General features: G+C 54.7%; 2 protein-coding genes across 5 annotated transcripts; one reads left to right on the top strand and one right to left on the bottom strand.

Moving 5' to 3' along the window:
- The first annotated feature begins 3,162 nt into the window (after positions 1-3,162).
- Positions 3,163-8,457, top strand: NAGS (N-acetylglutamate synthase). Of its 4 annotated transcripts, none has more exons than XM_049114018.1 (7): positions 3,163-3,799; positions 4,397-4,671; positions 4,783-4,996; positions 5,263-5,443; positions 5,783-5,954; positions 6,050-6,232; positions 6,551-6,833. In XM_049114018.1, exons 1-7 carry the CDS (start codon positions 3,365-3,367, stop codon positions 6,738-6,740), a joined length of 1,650 nt encoding a protein of 549 aa, XP_048969975.1. In that variant the 5' UTR covers positions 3,163-3,364; the 3' UTR covers positions 6,741-6,833. The 4 variants fall into 4 exon arrangements, with proteins under 4 accessions (XP_048969975.1, XP_048969976.1, XP_048969977.1 ...); XM_025440171.3 differs by lacking the exon at positions 6,551-6,833 and adding an exon at positions 6,844-8,457 and having other exon boundaries at positions 3,171-3,799; XM_049114019.1 differs by lacking the exons at positions 6,050-6,232; positions 6,551-6,833 and adding an exon at positions 6,844-8,457 and having other exon boundaries at positions 3,166-3,799.
- Positions 8,433-12,226, bottom strand: TMEM101 (transmembrane protein 101). Its single transcript, XM_025440174.3, has 4 exons — positions 12,007-12,226; positions 11,524-11,704; positions 10,217-10,363; positions 8,433-9,433 (listed from the first exon to the last, which is right to left on the bottom strand). Exons 1-4 carry the CDS (start codon positions 12,141-12,143, stop codon positions 9,125-9,127), a joined length of 774 nt encoding a protein of 257 aa, XP_025295959.1. The 5' UTR covers positions 12,144-12,226; the 3' UTR covers positions 8,433-9,124.
- Between the last annotated feature and the right edge of the window lie 5,908 nt (positions 12,227-18,134).

Below are 18,134 nucleotides of genomic sequence, written 5' to 3'. Positions count from 1 at the left end.
TCTCCAGATCTGAGTGCCCCCGTTGTCATCACTGACAACAGCTGGGTGTGTATTTGTGTGTTCTCAGTACCTGTTCATGTATATGCTGAGTCACTGCGCATGTAAACGTGCACAATTCTGCATGCCAATGTGTGTCTGAGTGGACCTGTGTCTCTCTGCAGACGTGTTGTGTCTATACATGTGTATCTCTCCATGTGTACATCTGTGTGACTTTGGATGGTGTGGGAATCCATGTATTCTGTGTATCTCTGTACACCCGTGCGTCTACACATCTGTGTTTCTGCATGCATCTTCATGGATGGTGTGGGTTGCTACATTTGTGTACTCTGTGTGTGTGTGTGTGTGTGTGTGTGTGTATCTCTTTGCTTAGGTGCTGTGACTGGAACTGTCAGCTGTCATCCCTGGACCATCACCTCCATGCCCACCTGTCCTGAGTGGCAGCCAAGGAGGGCTCTAGTAGGAGGGAAAGCCTTGGCCCTTCAAACCAGCTCCTGTGCTCAAGGCTGAAGCCCATGCTAAGCGGAAATATCTGGAGGGGTTGGAAGGTTATGTCTGTTCTCAGCATCTCCATGACCCAGGGCCTGGTGAAAAGACAGGAGCCCGATTCTGGGCAAACTGACAACAAGCTTTGCTCTGAAAAACAAAATAACGGCTTGCTTCAGAGGGGAACAAAGAAAATTCAAGCTAGAACCACAGACTGACAACAATATTATAGCCCCTCAATTCAGAGATATGGGGTCAGGTGGGGGTGCTGACCTCACACCCACACTCATCTCCTCTGTGAAGCACTGCCAGCTCTCCAACCAGAGGCTGGCCTTTCCCCCCAGGAGAGGCAGTGGGGACACAGTGGCCCTGGGGTCACTGGGTCTGGAGTTAATCATTTACTCAGGGTATTCCTGGGCCCATTGGCTGCGTGGGGACACGGCCCCCTGGGCTAAAGCCCAAAGCAGTGGGAAGCAGCTCCCCAGCTGGTGTCACCAGCCCAGGGGAAATGGGGCTGATGCTGTTGGCTTCTGAAAAGGGTGGGGCCTTGGTCTGTGGAAGGAGAAGTCAGCCCTGCCCTCACACAGGCCCCCAGTTGGCAGGAGGCAGGACTTAGCCACAGCTGTGGGGAGAGGGCCTGGAAGGGGCCTGCATTTGGGAGAGGAGTGAAGAGAGGCCAGGGCTGGGGCGGATAGACGGAGAGGGAGGAACCCCTGAGCTCAGAGGGGCCAGGGAAGGTGGGAGCTCGGATGAGGGGCTGGGACCCCCTCCTCTGGTAGATTCCGGGAAGTGCAGGCAAGAAGGGCGTGGGCAGCCCTATCCTGGAAAAAGAAGGCCCTAGAGGTGACCCCGCAGAGTAGGGGGTACACTTCCTGCTTTACTCTCTAATGGAACCCAGGATTTCTAAAAAGGAAAATGGAAAAGTCAGTGGCGGAGGTCACAGAGGTCAGCTCCCCCCACCCCCTCTGCCAGGAGTCTTCTGCCTGGGAGGGTGCATGCGTGCATGTGCTGTGGTTCTTGCAGGGGATCCCCAGAAGGGGTTGCAATCCTCACCCAGCATCCTCTGGGATACTCAGGAGAGAAGCAGCTCAGGCCACCACTTGCCATTTAGGCAGAGTCCTCAGGGTCCTGACTCCCCGCACAGGGAGCATAGAACTTTACAGAAAGAAGAAAAGAGCAGTGGTGAGAACTCAAGATACCTAGCATCTGGCCATAACACTAACAGCTATGTGACCTTGGCTGAATCACTGCTTCTCCTCTACAGCGACACAAGTTGGGACTCCAGCACAGTGTACCCAAGCGCAGGATGTGTACAAGTGATAGCATACAGGGTGCTTTTAGGCAGTGAGCAGATACAGTACCAAATAACAATGAATCACATCCAGTGAAAGTTTTCATGTCCTTTTCATTTTTTTAAAGATAATTTATTTATTAATGAGAGACACAGAGATAGGCAGAAGGAGAAGCAGATTCCCTGCAGGGAGCCTGATGTGAGACTCGATCCCATGACCCTGGGATCACAGCCTGAGCCAAAGGCAGACGCTCAACCACTGAGCCACCCAGGTGCTTTTCAAATTGTGTTTAAGAACATACATTTGGGGGCACCTGGGAGGCTCAGTAGTTGAGTCTGTCTTCAGCTCAGGTCATGATCCTGGGGTCCTGGGATCAAGTTTCATATCAGGCTCCCTGGAGGGAGCCTGCTTCTCCCTCTGCCTATGTCTCTGCCTCTGTCTCTGTCTCTCATGAATAAATAAATAAAATCTTTTTTAAAAAATGGGCATAATAATAATACTCATCCTGGCCTCATCGTGAGGATTAAATGAGTTACTATATGTGAAGGGCTCTGCACAGTGCCTGGCATTCTCCATGTATCAAGAGAAAGCCTCCCAGGGTGCTAGAGTAGCTGACATTGGGCCCTTACTGGCCTTATGTGTTACCAAGAGACCAGGCAACACTACCTAACTGGAATTTAATAACAGTTTGTTCTGGATTTATTCTTAAGGCTTTCTTCTGTTTATAGCAAGTGATATTGGTCTTCTAGTTATAATCTTGATAGGGATAAACTTTAAATTTGAAAACTTTAATACTAATAACGGGGATTTACCCTCTGGTTCCCTTCCCATTGGATGGATCTAAACACTGGTCTTGGTAGAAAGGAGCATACATTTTGGGAAAAGAAGGAAAAGGGACACTGAAGCTGTCCTCACAGCACTTTATAGTCTGATATATAGCTTATGGCCTAGTTTCAAATAAGGTAAAATAAAATAAAATAAAATAAGGGGTGATTTGTGAATATGACAAAATTCTTCAAAGTGGTACCCAGTGTCTGGAGCTTGGCAAACCCTGGTAACCTCATGATTCCAATCTTTGCGTTCAGATGATAGGAGGGAGGCATCCCCGCCCTCCAGTAGAGTTGGCCCGCCTCCACCCTCCTTCCACTTTTCCCCACCTCTCCTTCCAGTCTCCTCCCTCAATCCCGATAACCTTAACCGTCACTTGCTCTCCCCTCTTGACCTCCTCAAACTCCCCTTTAATCATCCAGAACCTAAGAGACCCTCAAAGCCACCCTGGGTCCCCTGGGCCCTTCCTGGAACCGGCCTTGGCAACAGATTAAAGACGCCCCGCACCCCTTATCTCTGCCTCGTGACCCGCGCGCGCTAGTGGGTTCCATCCCCCTTCCCCAGGGGCGGGGATACTGTTGACCCCGCCCCCTGACCCAAGGCCTGACCCTCTTCAAATGCACCCGGAGGCACTCAGGGCCCCCAGTTCGCGGCCCGCCCCGGCTGGTCCGGCCCCGCCTTGCAGCAGGTTAAGAGCCCCCCCAGGACCCGGAGCTCGGGACTGAAGCGCACTCGAGGGGGGGCCAGCCCGTCTGGTTGTCATGGCGACGGCGCGGTTGGCCTGGGCCCTGCGGGCCACCTCTGCGGGAGGAAGGCTGCGCGGTCCCCGAAGCACCGGGGACGCCCGGAGACTGAGCGGCAGCGCACGACGGCGGGCGGCCAGGGGCGCCAGCCCGGGGCGCCGGCTCAGCACCGCCTGGGCGCCCGCCCAGCCGGTACGAGAAGGGACCGAGGGCGCCGAGGACGACACCCACGCGCCTGCCGCGGAGGAGCCGGAGTGGACGCCGCCCCCCGCGCCCCCGGTCCCCCCCGAGCCCCTCGAGCCCCCCGGGCCCCCGGCAGGCCGCTCGCTGGTGCAGCGGGACATCCAGGCCTTTCTGAACCAGTGCGGAGCCAGCCCCGGGGAGGCGCGCCACTGGCTCACGCAGTTCCAGACCTGCTACCACTCCGCGGACAAGCCCTTCGCCGTCATCGAGGTGAGCGCAGCCGGGCGCCGGCCGTGTCACGGCGAGGGGATGGACGGGGGCTGTACGGTTGTACGGCGACGTGTCGCCAGGCATGGGAGGACCGGCTGCGGACTCTGCGCAGCGGAAGCGGGAAAAGGTGAGATGGTGCCCGGACGAGTGCCGGGACCGGGTGAGGCTGCGCGCTGCTCCAGTAGTCTCCCAACCAGCCCAGGTGAGGAGACTGGGGGCCCTGATCCGCCAAGTGTGATGCGCTGGAGAAATCCCCCCCGCCCACCACCACCACCGCCGCCGCAGTTAGGAGTTCCGATGGCAAGTGGGGAACCTAGACAGGAGCCGCCTGGCTCGCCCCTCCCCCCAAGGAGTCCTAGAGTCCAAGGTCGCAGGGAGGCACAGAGGGAGGAACACCAGTGTGAGATAAGGGGATGGCAAGACCCAATGGGGCAAAGGGCGGAGCAGGTGGGCGCCGGTAGCCAGAAATGGAGCCTGACTGTTCCTGGGGAGGGGAGGTGCAGCGACAGGGCCCTGCGGGCCAGGCTGCAGGAGCAAGCGGTTGTGGCAGGAGTCAGGGCCACTGAGGCCCCCTTCTGAACGCTCACTCCCGCGCAGGTGGACGAGGAGGTACTCAAGTGCAGTCGGGCCGTATCCAGCCTGGCCTTCGCCCTGGCATTCCTGCAGCGCATGGACATGAAGCCACTAGTAGTCCTCGGGCTGCCGGCTCCCACAGCGCCCTCCGGCTGCCTTTCCTTCTGGGAGGCCAAGGCACAACTTGCCCAGCACTGCAAGGTGCTGGTGGATGAGCTGCGGCACAACGCTGCCACTGCCGTGCCTTTTTTTGGTGGTGGGTCGGTGCTGGGAGCTGCTGAGCCAGCCCCTCATGCCAGGTTAGTGCCGCCCGCCCTGGCCCCGGTCCTTAGACCTCACTAAGCCACCTGCCCTGCCCCAGCCGGGCAGGCCTGGAGGGGGCCCTCTTGAGCATCACGTCTGGCCCACAGCTATGGTGGCATCGTCTCAGTGGAGACCGACCTGCTACAGTGGTGCCTGGAGTCGGGCAGCATTCCCATCTTGTGCCCCATCGGGGAGACGACCGCACGCCGTTCGGTGCTCCTCGACTCGCTGGAGGTGACCGCGGCTCTAGCCAAGGCGCTGCAGCCTACCAAAATCATCTTCCTCAATACCACCGGAGGCCTGCACGATGGCACTCAAAAGGTGTGTCCCCTCCTTCTGGGTCCCACTCCTGTGACTCTGTGCCTGGCTAAGCCCCTCTCATGCCCCCTGCTCACCTTCCAGAGGGCTTCAGTCATTCTCCAGCCGGGTGGGCCGGGAATGGCGTGGTGCCGGATCGGAACCCTCCCTGGCCGAGGACTCCGGGAGGAAGTGCGGGTAGAGGGTCGGAAAGGAAGGGTCGGGGAGGGCAGGGGCAGAGTCCGTAGCCAGCTGCAGGCCAGAGGCTCACCCCCTGGCCCTGGACATAGGTCCTGAGTAATGTGAACCTGCCCGCTGATCTGGACCTGGTGACCAACGCCGAGTGGGTGAGCACCAAGGAACGGCAGCAGATGCGGCTCATTGTGGATGTGCTCAGCCGCCTGCCCCACCACTCCTCGGCCGTCATCACCTCCGCCAGCACGCTGCTCACCGAGCTCTTCAGCAACAAGGGTGAGGGCCGCGCCTGGGGGCGGGGTGGGGGGGGTGGAGATCCGGCTCGGGGAGGTAGGTGGGTCTAGGGGAAGTAGGTGGGACTACAGGCGATGGACCGAAGTTGAGGGACAACAGCCAGCAGCCAGCGGAAAGCATCTCACTGTGTGAAAATCATGTACATATCTATGCAGACCACAAAAATCACTTCATTGTGTAGGTCTTCCAAAGAGGGTCACTGTCCCACCGGCCCCTGTTCCATCTGGACACTCCCCCGCCCCCACCAGGCAGGGCAAAGGCAGGAGCGGACGGGACCTGGCTCTCCGTCCCTTCCTCCTCCATCCTCCACCCCACCCCCAGGGTCCGGGACCCTGTTCAAGAACGCCGAGCGGATGCTGCGGGTGCGAAGCCTAGACAGCCTGGACCAGGGCCGCCTAGTGAGCCTGGTCAACGCCAGCTTCGGCAAGAAGCTCCGGGATGACTACTTGGCTTCGCTGCGCCCCCGGCTGCACTCAGTCTACGTCTCTGAGGGGTGAGCCTGCGGGCCCCAGGCAGGGACCGAGGGGCAGAGCTGGGCAGCTGGGGGCCAAGGAGAGGTCCCAGCCTGCCTCTCCCCTGCTGCGCCAGGTACAACGCGGCCGCCATTCTGACCACAGAGCCCGTCCTGGGGGGCACCCCGTATCTAGACAAATTTGTGGTGAGCTCCAGCCGCCAGGGCCAAGGCTCTGGCCAGATGCTGTGGGAGTGCCTGCGGCGGGACCTGCAGACGCTTTTCTGGCGCTCCCGGGTCACTAACCCCATCAATCCCTGGTAGGTCCCGCCCCTCGGGGCTCTGGGCTGCCGACCACCCCCCCCACCCCCCCCCCACCCCCCCCACCCCCGCCTGCCCTTCACAGCCACGCCTCAGGGAGCAGACCACACAGGGAGCCTGAGATTTCCCCAGAAGCAGAGCACACTTAAAAGCACTGGGCCCCACAGCGGTGGATTCCTTGAAGACACTCCCCAACTCTCCCAGAGTCCTGAGAAATCCTGACCTTCCAGGCTCTATTCCACCCTCCAGAGTTGCTGAGCTCTGGCCCCCAGCCCACTGCATGTCTAGTTTCCCTCTGCAACTATCCCCTCACCCAGGTCTGTGGGGACCAACAAGAACCCCTCCCCTGAATGCACAGACAAGACTGGAGAGAGCAAAGGACGTCCTCAGTCTAACCTTCCTAGCTTTGGGACTCTGGCAAGTCAACTAACTTCTCTGAGCTTTAGCTGCTTCTCTGTGAAAAGAGCATTAATACTACCAGGCTCTTGGCTGCTGCTGTACGGATGAAACCAGATAATAGCAGGGTGCCTCGCATGTAGGAGGTCCTCAAAATAACCAGTGAATAATGAGCACTGGCCTTGCCCTAAAGGCACCCCCCTTTCCCCACCAGGTACTTCAAACACAGTGATGGCAGCTTCTCCAACAAGCAGTGGATCTTCTTCTGGTTTGGTCTGGCCGATATCCGGGACTCTTACGAGCTGGTCAACCACGCCAAGGGACTGCCGGACTCCTTCTGCAAGCCAGCTTCTGACCCAGGCAGCTGACCCTCACCACCAGCCTGCAGGCCCTGGGACAACCAGGGTGAACCAAAAGCCATGCCTGCTGGAGGAGCTCCCAGGCAGCCACAGGCTGGACCAGGCTTGATGGCTAAGTGATCTGCAGAGGAGGAAGCAACCCCTACTCTACTCTGTCCAGAGGGGGATGCCCAAATGGGCACAAGCACAGGAAGAAGGGTGTGCCAAGACACACACACACACACACACACACACACACACACACACACACCCATCACTGGCTCCAAAGCTATAACCAGATGGCCTTCAATTTTCAGTCTAGGGATTTGGGAGGTGAGGGTGGGGGGCTGGCCTTCTAGGGCTCTACTCAGGGCTAACCTTAAAGGTGGGCCAGTTTCTGTGGTCTCTGTGCTGTTTCGAGGCTCCCTTGCCCAAAAAGACCACCCCCCATTTGCTTGATATTCCACCATGTATTTTAATTCCTTCGGGTCTTACAACTTTTCAGGAGGCCTTGATTAAAACACAAATACTTGTCTGAGAGTCAGCTCACACTTAAGAGGAAATGAGCAGTGCCCTTCTGGGAGCAAGATCTTAAGGGCTGGAGAACCAGGGGACTCCTAGAGGGAAGAGAAGAGCTAAGAGATGGGAGTGCCCCAAAGATGTATGTTGTCACCGTCTCCCTCACCTGGGTGTCAGCAGCCCCGGGAGGGGCTCCCCTCCATCCCCCAGTCAGACCAATAGCAATTCCAGCTCTTTCCAACCCAGACCCAGACTTGGATGTTTCCCCCTAGGCCCCACTGGAAGCTGTCACCATCTGCGGGAACAGAATATCTCAGCCGGTGGGAGTCCAAAGCCAGAGGTTTCGTGTCGCATTTTTGACTCCCACCATGTGCCAGGCCCATACTGGCCACTGGGCTATTTTCAATCAGGAGGTGCATGGACAAGTAGGGAGAGGACCACCATGGCACAGCAGAGCCACAACAGAACCGACCCATGAGCAGCCTCTGACTTCCTCAGGAGAGGGGTGACACAGCTGTGCGTGGGCATTAGACAGGTCTGACCTGGAATCCAGCTGTGGCTGTGGCTGTATTTGCTATGTGGCTTGAAGTAAGCTGCTCGCCTTCTCTGAGCTTCCATTTCCTCATCTGTAAGATGTAAAACCCTCACATTGAACACTTAACATTAGTTCTCCCCACTAGCTGCCCTCACCAAAGGTTTCTTCCAAAAAACCAGAAGAAAAGGGGAGAAAAAGGCTAAGACACAGGAACTGGGGACAGATCAAAAGCAGACTATAGGGAGGATCCTCACTAGAGAGCCAAAGGCCTGTGGGAACTCCCAGAACAGGGCAGAGGTCACGGGAGGACTGAAGTAGGCCTTAACCAGATGTGGTCTTTCAAGAACCCAAGATCAATCCCAGCCAATGGCAACGTGCCTTGTGGGGAGAACAGAGAAGCAAAGCCAAATGTCTATATAAAATGTTTATTTTTGGAGGACTGTGTGGTCTGGTGTTTGGGAGGGCACTCACCCCAACCAGGCCAACCATAGTGCTAGAAACAGAATGCAAGAGGCGGGGAGTTAGCCGCTGCCTGCCAGACCCCTGCACACCCCAGACTGGGGCCTGCTCAGCTCTCAAGCTGGGGCAACAGGCTAGAGCTGTTTCGGCCCCCAGCATGCCCTGAGAACTCGTGACTTCTGTAGTGCCTGGCCCCTCAGCTTCTTTTGGCCCAATCCACATGTCAACACACATACTCACTCCCAGTCTCCAGAAAGCACTGCAGAGCCTAGCTGACTCGTCAGGCTCAAAAAGGAACTTTTCACATTTGCTCACTTCTGGTTCATGGTCTTCCTTCCTCTGTACCCCCACCCAAGCCCTGTCTTACTCCCTTCTCTGAAACAGGAGACCCAGGAAGCAGCTGGCCTTGGGTCCCTAATAACAAATGGGAAAAAACCCTGGAAGGCATCTTCATGAGGCCTCCCACCACCCCCAAGGGCTGAGCCCAGACCCGGGGAAGAGACCTGCCTCCTACCAACACATACACACAGCAGAGAACCAAACCAACAGAGCAGAAAGCATAAAGAAACAACTGGGCCAGCGAGGAGGAAGGCAGGGTGGCCCTGGGTGACCCCCTGCACCCATCTCAGTCCTCGCCATGCCACTCAGCCATCAGTGGCCAGGATGACAGCAGCCCCGAAGATGCCCACGCTCTCTCCAAGGAGCTTCATCTGGTTCCAGAACTCAACGCGCCGTGTGTTGTGCCAGTAGGCGACATTGCCATCAATGAGCAGCATGACCGGGGGCAGCAGTACAGCCAGGATCTGGGCAGCCAGGGTCACGTAGTAGCCTGACAGGAAGGCCAGGGCCAGGACGCCATACAGAACGAAGAACAGCTGGATCATCAGCTCCCCTCCTGGGAGATGGTTCAGATATGCCAGCCGGTCCTCCTTGCTGTGCTGCAGTGAGTAGGCCTAGAGACACACCATCCTCTAAGTCTCTCCAGCAGGCTGAGAGGAGCCGGTCTGGGGATGGCTGCCCTGGAGATGGCACCTGCAAGTCAGCCTCTGCAAGGTGGGCTTCTGACTCCCATCTCAGACTTGGGGGCTCTCTGAAAATAGGCCCTGCATCTCTCCCACAGACTAAGGAGCTCATGAGGCTAAGGCCTGTCTTTCCTCCCCTTCTAGGCTCAGAAGGAAGTGTGTCTCCACAGCCAGACTAGGGCTCTCACCTCTGAATACAGAACTGCACATGGGATACGATGCCCAGTAACGAAGATGAAGCCAAGTGACCTGGAGCCTGTCCAGGTCCCCATCCACACTGGCTCCCTCTAGGTCCTCCACGAGGGAGTACCATAACTGGCTACCCTAGACAACCCCCACAACTCTAAGTGGTAGATCCCCATCTGGGGTCTGAACCCCACCAAACCTCTCCTTTGTCCCCTCTCCCATTCCTCTGGGGGCTAGAGCCATGAGATGACCAGTCCACTCTGTTCTTCTCTCAGGCTTGGGACTGAATGGTCAATCCAACCTCTTTTCTCCCTGGTGGCAATAATGTTGGGAGAAGGAACTCTCAAGCAGGTCTCAGGAGACTGAAGGGCCCTTGAGGCCCCAAAACTGGCTGAGGAAACCCCAGGAGGTAGACCATCAGGAAGCACATGCAAGGCCTTATTCTGCCCACCTCCCTGGGTGCTGCCAAGCATGGGCTCAAACCTCATTCCCAAGCAAGCACTTCCAGCCAACGGCCCCCCAACCTACCACGCAGATGAGGTAGATGCCCAGGAACACCTGGCCGGTGGACTGGAGGGAGCGGCTGCGGGGTTTCCGGCGGTACAGCTCCCCAGCGCCGCTGGCCAGCACAAGAAAGCCGCCGATGATAGCAACTGTGCGCGAGTACATACGGACCTGGACCGAGGTAAGGGGACCCCAGTCAGGAACTGCAGCCACATTTCTCCTGGCTGTCCAGAGCAAAGAACGGCCCATCTCTACACATCCCATTCCACCTGATGAACCCTCTTACCATTTCCAAGTGTGGTAGACAGGTACAGCAGAGATAGATAATTTTTATCAGAAGTGGAAACTGAGGCCCAGAGGGATTAATAAAATTGTCCCAGGTCCTACAGAAAGTGGCAGAACCCAGATACCAAGAGTTGCCCCCTCTGTACCCCAGGTGTACAGACTCAAATCCCAATGTTCTTTCTGCTATATAAGACAGAGTCTGTCCCATAAAAAACAAACAAAACAAACAAACAAACAAACAAAAAAAAACATTAATCTCATTGTCCTGTAGCTGTTCACTCATCTGCCTCCCCTACTGGACTGACAGTCCATTCCTTGAGGTCAGTGCCTTTGTTGAGGATTATCTACAAGCTTGCAGTGCCTGCCATAAGTTCTGGCACTTTCAGGTTTAAATGCTCCACTAGGGATCCCTGGGTGGCGCAGCAGTTTGGCACCTGCCTTTGGCCCGGGGTGCGGTCCTGGAGACCCGGGATCGAGTCCCGCGTCGGGCTCCCTGCGTGGAGCCTGCTTCTCCCTCTGCCTGTGTCTCTGCCTCTCTGTCTCTCTCTGTGTGACTATCATGAATAAATAAATAAAATCTTTAAAAATAATAATAATAATAATAATAATAATAATAATAATAATAATAATAAATGCTCCACTAAATTAAATTTCGTAAAATTGGATGGTTGAAACCGGTACTCTCCAAGGTCCCTTTTGCCCTATAATCTGACATTACTAAACTAATGGTTTAAAGGGTTCTGGGAACTAGTGACCCAGGTACTAGTCTCACCTGCAAGGCTGACTGTGGTGTGACTTTGAGAAAGTCTGTTTCTCATCTTCAGACCTCAGTTTTCCCACTCTGAAAGGCAGTCTTGTGTGGTCTCTAAGGTCCTTTCATTCTTGCAGTCTGGAATAATCTCCACAAGCCTGGGGGTTCTGCATTCCCAGGCTTCACACTATGCACGTGGCTAGCACCATGCATTACCCAACTGCCCGGGCCCGGGGCACTGGCCTGGGGCTCCTCCTCCCCTTAGCAAAGTCCCGCCTCGGGCCGAGGTGCTCACCTTCAGCCAGTCCCCGTAGTGAACGTAGCCCCCGATGTAGGCGGCGTAGGTGCTAATGGCCAGCTGGAGTGCGGCCCCCAGTGCGAACCAGCGCCGCTTCACCCCAAAGGACATGAAGCTGGCGCACAGCACGGCCGCCCCCAAGTCGAAGTACAAGTAGGGTACTGGGATGTCGGGCTTCCTGCGAGCCGGAGAGGGGAAGAAGCAACGAGGACAGAGTGAAGCGGGAGGAGAGCCTTGCGACGACCCCTTGAGTTCCCACAAGCTCCACTGCTCCCCCGAACCGGACGCCCTTCCACGGCCAGGATCCCTGCACTACGCTCGATGCCCACCTTGCCCCAGACCAGAGCCCCTAAAAAGCCCGAGGTCCCAACTCTTCCCCAGCCCAAGGGCCCCAACTTCTTCCCCACCTCACCGCACCCCGTTCTTGGGACGGGCCGTACCGCCCCCCACCGTACTCGGCGGCCGCGTGGGCCCGCTCACCGGCGCGCTTCGGCCCTCTCAGCGTACAGCATGAGCTGGCTGAAGCAGCCCCAGAAGGGGCAGCGTGTGAGCAACACCGAACCCAGCTGCATGATCAGCTGCAGCATCCACCGTCGAGAACCCATCTTCGACGCCATCTTGGGGAAGGGCAGTCCGCTGCGGCGTCACCCCCGACGGGGAGACCGGCGCGGGGAGGCGACACGCAACTTCCGGCTCTCGCGGAGCGGCGGGGGTGGGGGTTGGGAGCAGTATCTTTCCCTCCCGACGGGAAACCATGCTCTCGCTCTCTAGTTCCGGACCGGAGCAGGTGTTCCCTCTGCGGATTTCGACCTTTCCCTCTGCTCATGGCAGCTTAAGGATCCTTCCTCTTGGCTGCAAAATTGAAAACTAGACTAGAGGAAGGAACAGTGGGTTCAGCTTACCAGAACCATGGGCAATAACCTGATGCAATGAAGCTTACTAGTCTTTGCATGCTGCTAGACCTGGGCTCCAGGCTTCAATCCAACCCTAAGGTTCTTTGGGCATGTCACTACACTTTCCAAAACCCATCTGTAAAACGAAGAGGACATTTACCTCACAGTGTTGTTATGAGATTTAAATGTGGCTGTGTTGGTACCAGCTCATAATAGGGGGTAGATTAATGGTGTACACAGACACACAACCCCTCTGCGTCTGTTTGTTTTCAGAGTAAGGCGTTCTCTTGGCTAAGTCACTTGTAGAGAAGTTTGGTCTCCTTCGTCCCCTGAGAGAAGAGCAAGATTAGACCTGGGCACACAGGACATCTCAAATGAGTCTATCCTTTCCAGCTCCAATGCTCCCGCTCTAGCCTGAACTACCATCTTCTGATGGTTTAACCACATCAGGCTTCCAACCGGGTCCCCACCTTCTCCTTTGTCCTCCTTGTTTATTCTTAGCTCCCCTGGTTTATGTTTTCATGACATCAGGTACCCTTCATTTTAATCCCTCAGCACAATGGCAATTATGTATTTTGGATTCTTTCTTAATGACCAGATTAACCCTAGATTGTGAGCTAGGTGAGGGCAAGGATGGTGTTTGCTTTCTGTTTACTGTTATATCCTTGCAGCCTAGTGTACAGGATGCATTCAGGAAATACATGCTAAGTAGATAAATGAACAAAAGATGTTGTCACTAGGTCTTGTTCATAGTAGGTACTCAGTGATTATTTGTTAAATAAGTGGGCAAAAGTTCTGGGCACTCCAGGATTGCCACCACAAAGCCATCTCCACCTATCTTCCTGCACCACCCCCCACTCCTTGCAACACACAAACTCATCTTCCAATACTGAAGTTAAGACTCTACAGGCACGGGCAGCCCTGGTGGTGCAGCGGTTTGGCGCCACCTGCAGCCTGGGGTGTGATCCTGGAGACCTGGGATGGGTCCCATATCGGGCTCCCTGCATGGAGCCCGCTTCTCCCTCTCCCTCTGCCTGTGTCTCTGCCTCTCTCTCTGTGTCAATAAATAAATAAGATCTTAAATAAAAAAAAAAGACTCTACAGGCACTCCCACTAGGCTATTTAATTCAGGTCAGTTTGTTTCCAGTTCCCTGGGGTGGGGAAAGGAGCATCCCCACTTAAAAATTCCCACTCAGCTAGTAAAAGCTAAACAAAACACCTCTCACATCTTATTTTTCAGTCACTGGGATAAAGCCTGAGTATAACAGAAACCTGAGGGAGGCATAGATACATCCATACAAAATGTAGGAAATGGGATTGTGTCCATGTATGTAGGGGTGGGAGTGGGGGAAAGCAATCTTCAGATGAAGGGAATGAGAAAGGGCTTGGATTAAAGGCCATTTTGTCTACCTCCCCCCATGCGCCAGTGACAACCACATGAGGTAAGTTTTCCACAGGCCCATAGTACAGAATCATATTTTCAATTGGTTTTACTTTTCCAGTCTCTTCACCCATCCCTGATTCAAATGTGACAAGAACACACAGCCCTCACCGTCACCGGGACGGGGACAGTGTATGTCCATAAAATAGTTGTAGAAGCCTGACCAGGCTGTGCCCACAGGAGCAGTACCACATCCTCATGACTTTAGCAACAGCAGAGGCCAGGGACATGCGTGGGGAGAGGCAGGAGACTGGGATTAACCAAACTTTCCTTGGTACCCACCCTACCCTGACTCTCTCTGGTCTTCAATCTCTGCTTTCTAGTGCCCTAGGCCCCAGAAGATTGTGGAAAAGTACTAAGGGCCAAATCCCTTTCTTGGGTTGGGAAGGATGCAAGCATTGTACTGGGTCATAGAATAGGTGAGGGGTAGGGTCACAGGCCCTGAGAGAGGAAGACAGCCATGTGTCCCCCACAGCACCACCACCACCACCACTCTTCCCACTCCTGCCCAGGGGTGACAACCCAGCTGGACAGACTTCTGAAAAGCAGCCCTTTTCATCTTCTACATCTCTAGCTGCTCTCTCTGCTCCAGCTGCCTCCACTTCTCTCTGCAGCACCCATCTCTCCAGAGGGCTCTCACTGCCCAGCTCCTCTGGAGTTCCACCTGCGCTTGTTGGCTGCCATCTGACCAGCATGGTGCCCAGGATACCTGGCACAGTAGCTGCCTCGGGGTGGTGGGCAGAGCCGGGCCTCCGTACTGCTCAGCACCTCCCCCAATTGCTGAGAGCCAAAATTTAAGTCGGGTCGCCTACATCGGCCACCCACAAGTGCCACAGGTGGTCCAAGCTTCTGGAAAGCACCCCACAGGCCCAGGGCTTGCACCCAGGGGTTACTGGCCATCCAGATGTCCACCTTACCTTGAAACTGAAGCAGGGCAAACAGTTGTCTACAAGAGAGAAGATGTCCAGCACCAACAAGCCACAAAGACCCCAGCCTCCAGCTCACTGATGTCACTCCCAGCCAGAGGACCTCTAGGCCTGACACGGTGGCCAGGCCACATGAAGCAGTTCCCAGCCCACAAGAGGCAGCGTAGACAGACAAGGCCCTAAGCCTGGCTGTGCCCAGCTTGGTCAGCTAGTGGGACTCAGGTAGAGCTGCTCCAGGTTCCGGGTGCGGGTGAAGACCAGGGGCAGGTGGGCCAGTTGGTTGTGGCTGAGGTGCAGCCACTCCAGGAAATCCAGGCCCCCCAGGGCTCCACCAGCCAGATCCCACAGGACACCATGAGAAAGCAGCAGCACCCATGGTCCCCACAGGCCCTAGAAGGAGCCACCTGGCAGACAACTCAGATTATCGTGGCTTAGCTCCAAGAGCCACTCTGCCAGGGAGCTTGGGAGGGAGGCTGAGTGGGTGGAGGCCCCCACAGTCCACCACACTTCCTGCGGCTGGACAGATGCATAATGCTGGCCACCAGATTCTTGGGTAAGCCCATGGTCACACCTGCCCTGTCCTTGCCCCTAAGGGGCTGGAATGACAGTGGCATCAGGCTTGCAGCAGGCACTCATGGATACACAGACCTTCATGCCTCACTCCTCCACCCAGGACTCTGGGAAAGTGTGGGCGTGCTAGGGAGAGGAATAATAGATACCATTCAGGGGTCTCACCATTTGCCATGTCCCCCAGTATGGTCTTAAGGACACCTCATTCCCACAATTCAGCCTGCTATCAAGGCTCTGGCAAGAAGTGTCGCAGCCCGAGACCCCAGCATCCCGATCCCCTACCCCAGCCACCTCTCACTCCCTTATGCCTACCAGGATAAAAAGCCACTGGGGAAGATGGCCTTTTTAACCCCCGGCACCCCTTCTTTCCTCCCACTCCATAGCCACCCCCACTTATTTACCACACAGCCCAGGAGCAACTCTACTTCTCCTCCCCCTAAACATCCCCTGGGTCACTCAACCAACCAACATTTGCAGAGTCTCTGTGCCGCAAGAGGACACAGCCTTGACTAGATCCTGGCCTAATATGGCCACTGAGGTTAGGGCCTCAGGCCATGAAGTTCAACACACTCACCTGTATTCCTGGCATGACCTGCCAAGTACAGCCCCGGCCCAGGAGTGGCAGTGGAAAGAATCTCAGTTCTAGTTACTTGCACTCCTGGCTGCCTGCTGGAACCCTAGCCCCAAGCAGTGAAGAGGTCAGCTCTCAGAGAAGCCACAGCACTGAGGGTGGGATAGAGGGGTGGGGTGGGCGGGTCAGATTGAGGACATCTCCAAGGCCTTGTGGCCTTATAACCAGCAGAGCAGAATCCTGCTCTGCCTTTCTAAGAACACCACTCCTCACCCCACCATGGCCTTCTTTTGAGCCCCACACCCTGTTCCATTGCTTGTCAGGATGGCAGCCTTAGGCCCCTTGGAGGTTTCAAGTCACCACACCTCACATCCAGAAGTCAAAAAGGAGCCAGGCATCTTCTCTTTCATCCTATACTGCCTGCCTAAGAAATCTGCCATCATCTGTAATTCACTTAGGTCTTCTCTAGACAAAGGAAGGAAATGCTCTTTCTTGTCTCACTAAGCCAAAGGTCAAAATACTCTGTTCTGGCCTTTGAGGAATGTCCAGCATTGCTGTCTGACACAGTGGGGTCTGGAGCCAGGGTTTCTGTACCCAGCATTTCTACCTTGCCCTAGGAGGCCAACCAAACAAGTTACTTTCTAGGTTCCCCTGTGTGCTCCCCAGCCCCATCCAGCAAGACTCTTAAGAGAATCATCATGGCCATATGGAAGAGATGGTTACCAAGGGCCAGGCACCTCATTAAAGACTTCATTTAATCCTCTACCGAGACACACATTTTAGAGGAAACTAATGGTTGGCAAGGATACAATGGCTGCCAAGTCACCCAGTTAATGAGTGGCAGAGATGAAATCTGACATAACCTAGACCTGTTGGAATCCAGCCATGCTCCTAACCACTAAACCACAGTGCCCAAAGATAGGGCCTACTGTCCCACATGCCAGCCAAACACCCCTCAAAGAAGTTAAGGTCTACAGGTGAGTAACACTGATTATCTCCAGAATGGGAAGAGCAGATGAGCCATCAGCAACCTAGGATATGAATCTGAGCCTTTGATTGATCAGACTTGAGCCTCCCACCTAGCTTTTTTTTAGATTTGAGCCCCTTTGAATTAATTTAAGGGATCTGGTTCAAGGAAATTATAGTGAAAAATATGAAAAATCACTGTCAATAATCTTTGAGGGGTGCCTGGCTGGCTAGGTCACTGGAGCATGCAACTCGTGATCTTGGGGTTTTGAGTTCAAGCCCCACATTGGGTGTAGAGATTACCTAAAAAAAAAATGAAATCTTTTTAAGAAATTATAATAATCTTTGAGACAATATTGCAAACTGAAGGTTGCCAGAGACTTCAGCTCAGTAAAAGTTCCAATTTGCAAAAGTCAGGCAAGTGTTACAATAGTTAACAAAACTCAGAAAGTTTCATTGCTTATGTTGTGTTACCTGGAACATGGCATCCGCTAGGAGCTCACATGAGCAGACCAAAAAATATACTCAAACAACTTTAATTCCTTTTTTTTTAATTCCTTTTTTTTTTTTTTTTTTTTTTTTTTTTTTTTTAATTTTTATTTATTTATGATAGTCACACACAGAGAGAGAGAGAGGCAGAGACACAGGCAGAGGGAGAGGCAGAGACACAGGCAGAGGGAGAAGCAGGCTCCATGCACCGGGAGCCTGACGTGGGATTTGATCCCGGGTCTCCAGGATCGCGCCCTGGGCCAAAGGCAGGCGCTAAACCGCTGCGCCACCCAGGGATCCCTTAATTCCTTTTTTGATAGGGTTACTAGATGAGTATCATAGATAAATATCTGGATTTTTTTAAGATTATATTTATTTATTCATGAGAGACAGAGAGAGAGAGAGAGAGAGAGGCAGAGACACAGGTAGAAGGAGAAGCAGGCTCCATGCAGGGAGCCTGATGTGGGACTCGATCCCGGGTCTCCAGGATCACGCCCCGGGCTGAAGGCGGCGCTAAACGGCTGAGCCACCCAGGCTGCCCAACCTCTGGATCTTATTAAAGTCTCTCATCACATCCCTTCAGATAATGAGAACACAGAAGACAAATTGGAAATAATACAACACTGGAGTGGCTAACTATTGGATTAGAGTATCAAGATTTTTTCAAAGCTCTCAATAATTCAGAACAGTTGGCCGAAAAAAGCCATTTCACTGGAGAAGACTAGACAGCTCCCAGTCATATCTATGTGCCT

Source organism: Canis lupus, chromosome 9 (assembly GCF_003254725.2).
Source record: "Canis lupus dingo isolate Sandy chromosome 9, ASM325472v2, whole genome shotgun sequence".
Classification (NCBI taxonomy): Eukaryota; Metazoa; Chordata; class Mammalia; order Carnivora; family Canidae; genus Canis; species Canis lupus.
This window is presented reverse-complemented; position numbering and strand designations above follow the sequence as displayed.

Bases quoted from the DNA above. Each gene is read 5' to 3' on its own strand.
- NAGS (XM_049114018.1), top strand. From the start codon at position 3,365: ATGGCGACGGCGCGGTTGGCCTGGGCCCTGCGGGCCACCTCTGCGGGA. The intron at 3,800-4,396 runs GTGAGCGCAGCC...ACTCCCGCGCAG, and splicing joins AGCCCTTCGCCGTCATCGAG to GTGGACGAGGAGGTACTCAA. The intron at 6,233-6,550 runs GTAGGTCCCGCC...CCCCTCACCCAG, and splicing joins ACTAACCCCATCAATCCCTG to GTCTGTGGGGACCAACAAGA.
- TMEM101 (XM_025440174.3), bottom strand. From the start codon at position 12,143: ATGGCGTCGAAGATGGGTTCTCGACGGTGGATGCTGCAGCTGATCATG. The intron at 10,364-11,523 runs GTGAGCACCTCG...ACCTCGGTCCAG, and splicing joins ACTACGGGGACTGGCTGAAG to GTCCGTATGTACTCGCGCAC. The intron at 9,434-10,216 runs GTAGGTTGGGGG...GTGTGTCTCTAG, and splicing joins GCATCTACCTCATCTGCGTG to GCCTACTCACTGCAGCACAG.